The 13,251-nt window shown below is 40.0% G+C and overlaps 1 protein-coding gene across 2 annotated transcripts in view; it reads right to left on the reverse strand.

Moving 5' to 3' along the window:
- LOC131465569 (ephrin type-B receptor 1-like) overlaps positions 1-13,251 on the reverse strand; it is a 94,129-nt gene that overhangs the window by 49,510 nt on the left and 31,368 nt on the right. For both annotated transcript variants that reach the window (XM_058638366.1, XM_058638365.1), the window contains exons 2-5: positions 10,117-10,181; positions 9,323-9,613; positions 8,483-8,701; positions 8,207-8,387 (exon numbers count right to left, since the gene is read on the reverse strand). In XM_058638366.1, the coding sequence (XP_058494349.1) occupies positions 8,207-8,387; positions 8,483-8,701; positions 9,323-9,613; positions 10,117-10,181 (756 nt within the window). The remainder of the gene's footprint in view (positions 1-8,206; positions 8,388-8,482; positions 8,702-9,322; positions 9,614-10,116; positions 10,182-13,251) is intronic.

Raw genomic sequence — 13,251 nt, forward strand, 5'->3', positions numbered from 1 at the left:
GGTGGAAGTCAGAGACAAAGTCCAAACTGTCCAAACTGGGACATGAATCCAAGACATAAATTAGTCACAATTCAAGAGATGCATGTTTTTTGGGACAAGAAATAGTGACCATCAATATGTGAGTGGGTAAACCTTAGAATACCTTAGCGAAATGAACATGAAAGCATCATATCAGCATATCATACAAAAGTGGTCAGCAACTGGCCTGCCAGCATCAGTACCTGGCCCAGGCAGATGGTTTAACAAATCTGATCTTACACAAAAAACATAATAATTTCATATCGAGTTCAGAGCTTTTTTTCAAATTCTTTTGCTAGAATTGACAATTAACCTAAACTAATGTTTGGTTTGAAAAATAAAAAACACTGCTGTTGTCATGGAGAGAGCCAGGTTTCGGGATTAAAAGAACTACTTGCATGTGTTGGGCTCAAAGAAGGCTTAAAATTAAAATGAACGCATTTCTCTTCGTAACAAGCTGGTGATTAAAGACAACGTCCACATTATTGTTCGATTGAGGCAGCAGATGTGGGTTTTCGTTTCTGACTGAAGACGTTTTTTAAGGCACTTTGAGGCACCAATATTCAATTGCTTTAATTAAAAAATTGGCCCTCGACCACATTTACTTGCTGATCCTTGTCATATAGTTGTATGGAGTATGCAGTATGTTTTTCATTATCACTTGTTTTCACAATAGCTCACAATGGTCACACTTAACATCTTTGGAGTTTCTGAAGGCTACATAGGTTCTCCAGCACACTCAAAACGGAGGGGTGAGGTGAGGGATATTCAGCTGCAACATACAGCTAATAAATCAGTATTGCACTCACTGCGCCTTGAAACTGTTGTTCATTGACTTTGCCGAAAGTGAGGTTCTTACACTACAAACACTGGAGATCACTCTCCCTTGCCTTGTTATTTATTGTGGTGTATGTGGCGATTGTGGCCTAACCCCTGGCTGAAAATAGACTATTTCATTAATTAAAACCACTCCCTCCAATTGAATTGGACTTTTTATTAAGGTAGCAGGTCAACTTGATTAGTTCATTTAAATCTAAAATACAACGCAATCAACTAACCTTTATTGATTCTAGACTTAAATACACAATCGCTGTTTTTGTCTTTAAAAGGATGACCATCAGGTGTTTTGCAACTGTCACTGGCATTTTCAACATTTTCTGAGGACAGGGGATCAGACATGCAACAAATGACCACAGGGCGGAACTGATCCCAGGTCACCAGCTCTACAATCCAAGCTATAACCGCTACTACCGCAATTAAAATGATTAATAGTGATTCTGCTCAGACCTGGTATCAATATCCATCCTCAGTGATCTAATCACAAATAGGGACAAGTACGACTGTTCATACCTGGCATTGAGATAAGTCCTGGATGCGTCACCCCTCTGATTTACATGCGATCAAATCCAGCTTCCCCACCTCTTAATTCTTTTGCAGGAACAAAATGTTGTCTTTAATGAGTCCGATTGTGTCTGCTGTCAGCATGTGTGTGTGTGTGTGTGTGTGTGTGTGTGTAAAAGCGAGTGACAGAAAGAGACTGGAGGAGCTCAAGTGAATCAAAGCTTCCCTCGCATTAATCAGTGTTAATATTGTGACAGTGGCTGCAGATAAATTATGCATGAAGACTGAATGGAGTGGAAGAAAAGCGGGGGAAAGTACCACTGGTCAGCGGATGTCAAGCTGAGGAAGTGGTGTCTGTGATCAGATCTTAAGAATCTAAAGTGTTCAGATTGGTACAATGCGTTATCTGCTGGGTCTTAACGGGGGTCAGCATTTTCCCATTCCATTGTGGCATGGAGTCTGAGTCCAGTGACAACAGAGAGGCCGATAATATAATCCACTGTCAGCATTTATGGGTGCATTCAAGAAACTCTGAGAGAAGATTAAGTCCAGTGTCACTAATGTCGCCTATAAACTGACTGTGCAGTTCAATACCATCTCAATGAGGAAACATATGGAACCGCATAATTGGTGAACTAGTGGCAGAGACTCACTGAAATAGGAATATGTTTTTGACAAGAGGCTGGCTCCTTGACAAGAGAGGCATTTGTTTTTTTTACAAATATGCCCATTTATTGTCCAAAAGATCATCTGCTAACCAACCAAAGAACAATCTCCAGTACGAGAGCTCCTGTACAAAAAAATAGAGGGGTGAAGTATGACAAATTGAACAAGTTGGGACCCTACCAGCTCTGTCACCTGCCACCAAACAGCTAATCTGTTTCAGAAAGGTACAAACACAGTAGGAGACAGCCTACAGAGACAGGTAGACTGAGAGCTTTTAGCCATCCGACAAGCAGGAGAGTGGAAGCATACATGACACTTTCAGAGTGTGTAAACCCTGTGGGGATTAGGGATTAAAAAGCTTGACAGTGTAACCCCAGTGTCCCTGGACCTTTTTGCCACTCTACTGTACTCCAACAGAGAAAGCTGTAACAGGCAGGGTTCCATTAAAGGGCTCTGGATTTTTTAACCCAGCCGGACTAAAACGTTGACCAATGCTGCTTTTCTTGCAAAGAACAGCAATTTTGCATAAAGTTTTCCTGAATTTCCATTTGAGAGACTCTAGTCTCTTTTTTTTATGTCACTCTCTCGCTCCCTTTACACTCAGACGTTGACTTTTCTTTGAAGTTGCATGTCAGTGTCTTCTGTGCTTGTGTCTGCGAGAGACATCTGGCTCGTCAAGGTCATTTATTCAACAACCTTCCTCATACAAATGGGGCGTGTCACCATGGCAACAAGTCTTGCTCCCTCTTAGTTAGGTCTGATTACCTCTCAGTATAGTTACTTCTCCCTCTCGCTCTCCATATGTCCAGCTGTCGAAAGATTTCAAAGTGCCACTAACACAGAAAATGCATGTGAATGTTGTTTGTGTGTTTATATTAGGAATAGACAGAAATATTGACCAGTGGCAGCTCATCAATAAGTGCAACTAGGTTCCCTCCGGTTCCACACTGGGCCCCCATGGAGTAATATTATAATAGTTTAGTTTTAAACGAGCAAGGTAAATGTTATGAATGTGTTGAGTAAAATAGTATAATCTGCAGCAAAATTGTCAATTTAAAATGTCCTGTATTGTCCTAAGTTGCAGAGAGACGACGTACTTGCTGACATTGGCATGCCAGAGAGATTTGCAGGAGAAAGAGGGAGGGAGAGCGGGAGGGAGAGAGAGAGAAAAGAAGCAAGGAAGAGGAACAGAGAACAGAATGGGAGGGAGATAGAAATTCAGTCTAAAAAAAGGACAGTTTGAGAGGAGAAACCTGAAAGAAAGGCTACGACAAGAAAGAGCTCGTAGCCTTTCTTACAGAGCCCAGGCCAGCGGGAAATTCTTAAAAGTGAGTTTTTGCAGTTTCCATTGTCGTATCTCAGTCATTCCCAGAGACTTTGTGTCACCAAAAAAAGTGCTTAATTCTTAAAATAAGATTTATTTACGTAAATCTCGTAAATATCTGACTTACCTAATAATATTGAAAATAATATAAAATCTTTAAGTTAATAATAGCAGTCTAATATTAACAAAAATCAATATAGACAGAAATTGTATACACAAACAATTGTTGCAGTTTATATTTTGTATAAGGATGGGAATCTCCATCGGTCAGTATCTGTATCCGACATTGGTCAAAATCATGGATTGGATATCGGACAGATAAAAATGTAAAATCCGACCCAATCCAAAGCAAAAGCACTTTAGCTGAGTCTGTTTGGGCTGTTTAGTACAACAACATTTGTTACACAGTTGGAGAATTGGGTCTTTGAAATGACTCAGCATAAATGTGTTGTTAACAGCTTAATATGTTCATAAATGGTCTAAAACAGGGTTTACAAACTCAAATGACCTGGGGGCCACTGAGTGTCTAGTTTGGTCAGTAGGGGGCCGGTCATGTGAAAAAAAAAAGTCAAACTTTATGAGAAAAAGACATGATATTTCACATGACTTGTTTTGATATGGAATGATAAATAATTCAAAATATTAACATTTACAGTATATGATGCAAAATGAATCTATTAATAATAATTTAAAAACATACAGAAACAACTCTTGATAACTTGATATTAAGTGGTTTGAGACCTATAGTCTAAAATGACTGTATCGGAATATCAGTATCGGTAGTTAATCAGGTTTGTGATGTGATTGTATCGGCCACAAAAAAGTGATATCATCCCGTTTGACAAACTGGGCTAAAACAGATTATTAACTTCTATACAAGTTTAATTTTGACATAGAAGTTAAGCCTTTTTGTGGAAAACAATATCATGTGTATAATAATTTTAGTAAATAGAGATGCAGCAGCAGGCTGTTTGGACATCGACTTGTGATATATGGTTACATCACTTTTACAAACTGCACCCCCTCACCTGCTGCCACTGATTTAGGCTTTGAAAATATTTTTCCAATTCTTTTTTATACTGCATCAATTTGATCACATACATGCACCAATAATATAATAATCTGTACCACTATTTCAATTAATTTCTTGAGTAAAACTTCCAGGTGCATTTTGAATTAAAGGTCAATTAAACCTGCTATATCTAAGTGACAGATTTTCAGTACAGATGATTTGCACTGTAACGTGCCCCTGACTTGGTGTGGATAGGTTTGCGAACATTGATAGAGCTTTTACGGCAGTTTAGAAAATGGAAGAAGTCTAAGAACAGATGGGAACACGAGAAAAAACAAAAGCTAGAGACTAAAGAGAGAGGGCTAGGAAATGCATCACGTCTGTGAGTGTCCTCACTAAGACAGCTGTACAAGAATCTCTGTGTGTGTGTGTATGTTTACGCCTGTTAAATGGCTGCAGGTTTTGAAAAGCCTTTTCTTTTTGAGGTCCACAGCAGGGGTGGTTTGTGTATTGTGTGTGTATTCAGTGATAGTACTCATATTTGTCGTGTGGTGCGGTTTGAAGTCGGTAATTTTAATGCTTTTTGACTTTATGCAGACGTGTACACTCAGTACTTTGATGTGTTTTTTTTTGGCTGGATGGTTTGCACAGCATCCTGGTTTGGTGCAAAATAAACACCTTATCTGTAGCCTGACACACACACACACACACGCACAAATATGAGCTCCAAAAATAAGTCTAGTTTTCTGCCAAGTTGTTATCAGCTGATTGGCAGAGGAGCACATGAGAAAGGTGCCAGCTCGGCAGAGACAGACGGGACACGCGCTGTCCCGTGACACATTAAATCACTGTTTAAAGCACAGACGGCTTTGACTTAAGTGTGTCACACAGGTGCACGGAGACATCGAACCAGAGAAACTGTCAAGTCATGTCAACTGAGTCTGCACACTCCACATGACACTACCATTTGAAAACACCTCAAAGTCCAAACTAAATGTCTCTAGGGAAACAATACAAATACTGGATTACCCTGGACAGGTTGCCAGTCCATCACAGGGCCACATAGAGACAACCACCCACCCACGCTCACACTCACGGTCAATTTAGAGTGTCCAATTTATCTAATCCCATATTGCATGTTTTTGAACTGTGGAAGGAAGCTGGAGAACACAGAGAAAACCCACACACACACGGGTAGAACATGCAAACTCCATGCAGTAAGGCCCTTGTTCTGAACACGGCTCTTCTTGCTGCTAACCACTACACCAACCGTGTGGCCCCAGTGTAACATCATTAAGTTGTACTGCAGGACAATGCGCTGAATTAACTCTAATCCCAACAGAGAAATGTAGAAATAATGCGTATTACTTAAAAGACCCACACAAGAGGATTGACTCGAGCAAATAAGGGGGAAACACCGAGAAGTGAGTTAATCACCTGAAGCATCACCACGTGAAAATGTGAGCAGAGTGCAGGCACACAGTCTCACCAGTAATTAGACTCATCCCCAGGAACAGTGGAACTCCCCCGCAATTCACTTCATTACTGTGTTTCTACCAATACATCACACATCAAGCTACTGCTTCTATTTTTGTATGTGATGTGGCCAAAGACAAACTGTCAACAATTACACATTTTTAACTGATAAAGAGGTTTCATTGTGTCAGGACCGACAACTCCTGATTATTAATATACAGCATATAATGAACGACAACTAGTCATCTTAGTGGGGATTTTTCAGATTCAGTAACCGGAACAGAGAGTTGTTGTTTTTTTGCAGAAATGGAACATAATATTTATTTATTTATTTGACCTTTATTTAAGTCAGTTGAGAAGCAATTCTCATTTACAATGACGACCTGGGCAAGACGCAGCACAACAAGGGGGCACACGAACAACAAGCAGAGAAACATCAACGACAAACAACGTTAAACCATTCACAACAGTCACGTGTTGAATAAAATTGTTCAAAGCGGGTGCAACAGTCGCAAATTGTTGCCCTCACTAAATATTTTTAGTTTTAGTGTCTGTTGCAGATGTTTCCAGTCAGCAGAAAACTGAAATGATGAATGACTGAAAGCAGTGCGGACTTTGGGGATGAGCGAGTTAATAAAGCTGCCGGAACAAAGAGTGGTGTTATGGATATTGAGCAATGACCATATTATATGAACAAATAAGGATGGTTCGTATCAGTGCATACTCGCTCAAACAAAACTGCTCGGTTATCGTTGTTCTGGTATGCGAAGGCCACCGTCGTTCTGTGGCGAGTATAGGAGTCACAGATTTGTTCCAGTCTATATTCTCACCATCAGATGTCACCAAATCTTACACACTGGACCTTTACATTACATTGCGATTAAAACTGAAGTAGAGCTGCAACTAACGACTATTTTCATAATCGATTAATCTGTCGATTATTTTCACAATTAATCAAGTAATCGTTTGGTCCATAAAATGTCAGAAAACGTTCAAAAATGTTGATCAGTGTTTGTCAAACCCGGAAATTACGATGTTCTCAAATGTCTTGTTTTGCCCACAAACCAAAATGATTCACTTTTAATGATTTTTTTGTTATATGGAGCAAATAAACGCAGAAAATATTCACATTTAAGAAGCTGAAACAAATCAGAAATCTTGTTTTAATCATGAAAAAAGCATCGAACCGATTAATCGATTATCAAAATGACAACTGACTAGTTTTATTCAGCCATCTAGAAGAAAGAAACATAACTCCACCTAAATTCCCGTAGCAAAGAAATATAACATGAATATAATAACGTCAGACATAATCAGTGTCTACCATGAATCATGCCTCCACACTCAAACATCACAAACTTCACTTTCAATGCAAAGAGACAATGACACCAAAAGGCTAAGCTATCATTTCAGTGCATTTAATGAATTTTACTGGTCTGATACTGAATACTATTAATCAGTCTAGTCTATGCTCTGTTTTATCACTCTTTTTCTTTTTTTTAACCTCTCTCCTTGGTTTGTCCTTTTTAATTCTTTCCTTCCTTCCATCCTTCCTGATCTGATACTCCTGTTTCTCTGACAGGCCGGGACTAATTTGCACTAGACTTATCTAACGGGAACACGCAAAACTAATTAACATGAGATGAGGCAGCCTCAGTTATCATTTTACCATATGTACATACATCACACACACGCAGTCATACGCCCACACACACACACACACACACTGGATGAGACTCTCCAGGGAAAAAAAGTAATGATGGTTAATACTTTAGAGAGGAAATGGGGAAAAAGGCCAAATATATATATAATGTCTCAGGGCTCTACAAGCTTACACATGTGCTTGTGTAAGCTATGTATATATATATATATATATATATATATATATATATATATATATATATATATATATACACACACACACATATATATATATATATACACATATATATACACATATATATATATATATATATACATACATACATACGTACATACATACACACAGTATGTATATACAAATACATAATCAATTGTATTTCACAGGTCCTACAGGTTTATTTGTAATGTTACCTCTGACATGCTTCTGTGAGATATTGGCTGGTGAAATGGCACGGTTGCTATGGTTGTTTATTAGAAGCATGTTTCCTCGACATTGATTTGCTGTCATACTGTCTTTGTTAGTTCACGCTCCGAGATAATATGACTTTGGAGTGCTGTAGGGTTTGTCAGCCGCGAGGTCTTTAAAAAGTAATTAATCCAGTCGACACACCTGCTCTCAACTATACCATGATTCTTTTCTTTTTTTCTTTCTTTTTTTCCTATAGTACCGTTTGAAGTAGCACGGGGTCATTAATATATAGATTTACCTCGACACACGTTGCCATTGTCTGGTTCATAACCTGCTCGGCAGCTGCAGCTGCCGATGGGAACCATCCACTCTCCGTCTCCGTTGCAGTAAAGCTTTATGGGCACGTCCACCTCCTCAGCGTTGGGAATGCAGCTTCCTCTGGCGATGACTAATGAGGTGGATTCTGCTCCAGTCAGTGTCTGCACCAAAACAGCACATTTAAATGTTTATATGTTTTTTGACGACAGCTCTGATGCAACGCAGAAACACAGTGTTCCAAACAAACGGTTCATACCTCTGGGAAGAAAGCAAAGTTCTGCACGATGCTGGGGCATTTCTTGTAGAAAACTCTGACAGCCAGAAGGGACATGCAAGCACCCAGATCCTGGAAGGCCAAGTGAAAGCCTCTGCCTTTGGACAGTGGCCCAAAACTCCGCACTTCTGTGTTCACCTTCATTAGTCTCCCCCCAAAATCAACCTGGGAGAAACTCTCATCTGCTGCAATGGTGTCCACCTGGTAGAGACGAAGAGACAAGGACAGCAAATAACAAAAACATTCATGATAAGGTTCTTCTGCCCCTGTCTTTTTTGGAATCTTCGTGTATTTTACATTCACTGAATAATGTTTGAAGCTCTTCTGCAATACTAACTGCACTGTAACCGCATACCATTTCATTTTATATGGTGGAATTTAGTCTCAATTTGCTCCGTATCCCAATGAAGCCCAATGATGGCAGCAGGGGTGACTGTTTGGAGAATTAAACAACCGCATAGGTGACTGAGCATAAAAACTGATCCAGCATATTGCTTCCGTCCCAGGAACATCATGAACCTGATGACTTTTAATGAGCTAGAAAATACAAACCCAGCCTCAGCTCTGTGACAATTAATATTTCAGATTATCCACTGGGTTTATTTAGAAGCCAAAGTACTGGAACTTTATGACCCAAGATTAGAGATATTAGTTTTCAGGCGAGAGTGATATGTAATCATGCAAAATACTGCAGCACTTGGCATCACACATAGCGTTATATGGTCCAATACTAATTGTGTTCCTTCTGCTATATAACATGTATAGTTTACAGTGAAAATACCTCGCAATCTACTGAAAATCAATAATTTCTGGTTGCTTTACCTTAAGAAAAGGTGCGTTGGCCCAGTACTCCACCCCTTTGATGCCCTCTGACACAGTCCTGTCAGTCTCAAGGTAGTAGAGGTTGAAAGTCTCCTTGCAGGAGCCCAGGACACTGGGGATGGAGGCACAGTCGCGCACTGTGAAGCGGATTTCCACGTAGATGCGCTGCGCCGCCCGCCGGTCGATATACGTCGTGAGGAGCCAGTTGTTCTGGCTGGGCTCAAAAACATTGCACACCTGGTACGTCCTGATGGTGTTGAGGTTCTCATCATAGCCGCTCACCTCCTCCCACTAGGGAAAGTGCATGTGCGAGGAAAGGGCAGGAGGTACAGATGAGTGGGGAGAGAGGAGGCTAAAATGATTAATGGGTTTACCAAGACCTGACACAAATTAAACTTTCTCACTCCCTTGCTCCTGTTTTGTCTCTCTCCTACTCCCCTTCCTCATTTACTTTTTTTCCTCTCATCTACCTTGTTCTGTGCTGCACGGGGCCGGCCATTCATCACAATTAGAGCCACTCATCTCGACACACACACACGCACATGACTTAACACAACGGATACTGGGTAGTTGCCAGCATCTAAAAACAACATTAACTGTGGCTGAAGAACACACTGTGTTTTTGCTCAATATTATTGTATAATTCCATTACTTTCTCGCATGTGCTGCTGAATGTTGTGTGTCACACGTCTGTGATCTACTGGAATACCTGTTTTTGTTGTCACCTTGCAGCTGCAATTAGGATTTTGAGAAATACAGAGTGCACACAGCACAGTATTGCATATTGTACTTACTCCATTGGCAGGGAACGATATCCAGCCCAGCTCGGCTGTCGCCGTCCTCGTATCCATCACTGTCTCTGTGAGACAAAAAGAGAGACAGACAGGAGGAGAGAGGTGAACTGAGGGAACTGCAGAGGGAGGACAGGTGAGGTTTTTTATGAGTCAGCTCAGACACCGAGCTGTGGGCTGCTGCACAGTGATGCATGTCGTTCAAATTCATTAAATCCCCATTTTACACACTTTTCTGCATTGCCTCTCCTGTCTACGGTAGATTAGCAGCCACAAATAGACCAGGCCTGTTGTTATGCTAATCGTTACATTACAAAAGTAAAGAAATATATAAGAACTCAGTGCTAATAAAGTTAGATTGATGTCACTTTTAATTTTAATCTTACCATGACTTTTGTTCAGCCTTTAAGCTCATTATATATCACTCCTTTGTGAACATATGACCAAATCTATGTACTACACAACATGCTAAATTACCCTGGAAACGGTAAAAACATAAGAGCAAAGTGATGGCTGCTGGCCTGTAAGCATGTGTTAGCAGCATTAGCAGTTAGGAGAAAGCAGTTAGTAAACAGTTAGCAGCAGCAATGACATTAAGAGAAATTATACAACGGTTAGTTAGAAAACGGTTAGTTCCGACCAGTTGCAAGCAAGTCACTCCATTGGACGACAGGCATTCCAGTGAGTGCACTGGGACTTGTTAGTGTAGTATCAGTGCGCTTCACAGGTGTGTGTCATAATCAATAATTACAGCCTACTGTCAGTCGTTATCAGCCTGCACTGTTACACCTGGTTCAGGACTTTTCACTCACTCATGACACAGTATTGTCTCTTCTTTCTATGGTAGATTAGCTACCACAAATAAACCAGGCCTCTTGTTATGCTAATACATTACATTACATTACAAAAGTTAAAAAATATGTACCAGTGCTAACAAATTTAGATTGATGTCACTTTTAATTTTAACCTTACTATGACTTTTGTTCTGACTTTAAGCCCATTACTTATCACTCCTTTGTGAACATATGACTGTATAATACATACTATAGTAATTAAACAACATGCTAAATGACGTGCTAAAAACATGCTGGCCTGAAAGCATGTGTTAGCAGCATTAGCAGTTAGGAGAAAGTGGTCAGTAAACAGTTAGCAGCAGCAATGACATTAAGAGAAATTATACAACAGTTAGTTAGAAAACGGTTAGTTCTGACCAGTTGCAAGCAAGAGGCATTCCAGTGAGTTCACTGGGACTCACTCCGCTTCACAGGTGTGCGTCATAATCAATAATTACACCAACTGTCAGTCATTATCAGCCTACACTGTTACACCTGGTTCAGGACAGATTCACTCACTCACGACACAGCAGACACACCGTGTGATTCAGGCATTAGAAAGTAAAGAGAAAGACAATTTTCCAGAATTTAAATTTGAATTAAATTATGAATGGTCGTCGGGAGAGGACGTGACATCAGCGAGGTAGATCAGGGCAGTGAGTGGACTCATCGTGATGACTTACAATGTGTCATGTTCAACAAATAATGAATGGCCTGAACAAAAAAAACGTGTTCCATCTACTCTAGCAGATCTGAAAGTTCATGATAATGTTACTGGAGATATAATCAGAGCAGGGAACAATGAAGCGGTGAACCGTCAAAACATTAAATCACCAGATTCATACAAAACAACTCTCATCAAACACTTTTTATTTATAGTTTTGGAACTATTTTTGTTGGTGGAAGCTTCTAATTCAATTATAAAATAGAGTTTGTTGAACTGCTTGCATTAGAGCATCACACTCAATGTTTTGTTGTTGTACTGAATAGGGCTATTTGATTTTGAATCGATTACTTAATTAACCGTCACCTATTTTGACAATCAATTATTGTTTTTTTTTTAGGTTTTCAGCTTCTTAAATGTAAATATTTTCTTTTTTCTTTGCTCCATTTGACAAAGAAACCATTCAAACGGAATCATTCTCGTTTGTGGACAAAACAAGACATTTGAGAACATCGCCATTTGCAGGTTTGGGAAACACTGATCAACATTTTTCAACATTTTATGGACCAGCCTACAGCCGCACGCTCGCATTCAGTGCACACTGCACTTCCCCCTGTGCGATGTTGCTTAAGTGAAGTACAGCCAGGGTTAATGGTGCGTTCACACGGTGTCGACAGAAAGGGAGGAACAGGAGAAACATGTGTGATTATGACCTGGGAGAAGGGTTAGGCGATGGCTACAGATTTGGCACATGGTATGTGTGTGTATGTAATGTAACCATGCAATGGACTATGACTCCGGGGGGAGAGGGTGTACAGATTTAGTGTGGTCTAATGCTAATTATCATTAGCACACATCATTAGAATAAGACTCATTATAGAAAAGACTCTGCTACAGTTTCATATACTGTATTTGTCCAGGTGTTCAGCATCTTTGTTACCTTTAAACTGACTGAGCTGATTTATCGTAACAGCTGAGATTCATTCACTTGATGAAGTAGTTAAACTTAACTTCGCTTCAACGGTCTCAGCAAACACAACAGCGTGAGGCATCTTAGTGTTTTCTTTCACTTCACTGTATGAGATGGCAAACTTCACTTTGATTTAACACAAACCCAGCTTTCAGGCAAAAATATTTACCGTGAGAATGGATTTGCAGCCATCCTGCGCACAATTTGTTAACATCTTTTCCAGACAGGGATTATTGTTGGTGTCAGAAATCCCTGATATCGCAGGCTTAGAACTCGCCATTAGGCAAATGGATTTTCTTGATTGTACTCAGATGCTGGTAATTACGGTTTAAATGATTTGCCTCAAGGCAGCATTAAAAACAACATTAACAGTTAGCAACAAAAAAAAAGCATTTAGAAAAGAACATTTTATGAAATTGAGGGAACAAGGAAGGAGGCACTGGGCGTAGAATTAAAGCCACTAACCTCTGTATTCTGTAATCACCAACACTGGCACTAATCCTCCCATCACTGCTCGTTCACAACATTAATGGCGACAACTGAGAAGAGCAAATGTGTGCACAATATAATGTTTCGGACTATTGTTACTGCCATTTCTGTGACCCCTAAAGTTGATTTTGTGCAGGTAAACCAGACATGTACAGGTGTAACGCCTTTCTGCATGGAGTTTG

This window comes from Solea solea, chromosome 9 (assembly GCF_958295425.1).
Source record: "Solea solea chromosome 9, fSolSol10.1, whole genome shotgun sequence".
In the NCBI taxonomy this organism is placed as follows: Eukaryota; Metazoa; Chordata; class Actinopteri; order Pleuronectiformes; family Soleidae; genus Solea; species Solea solea.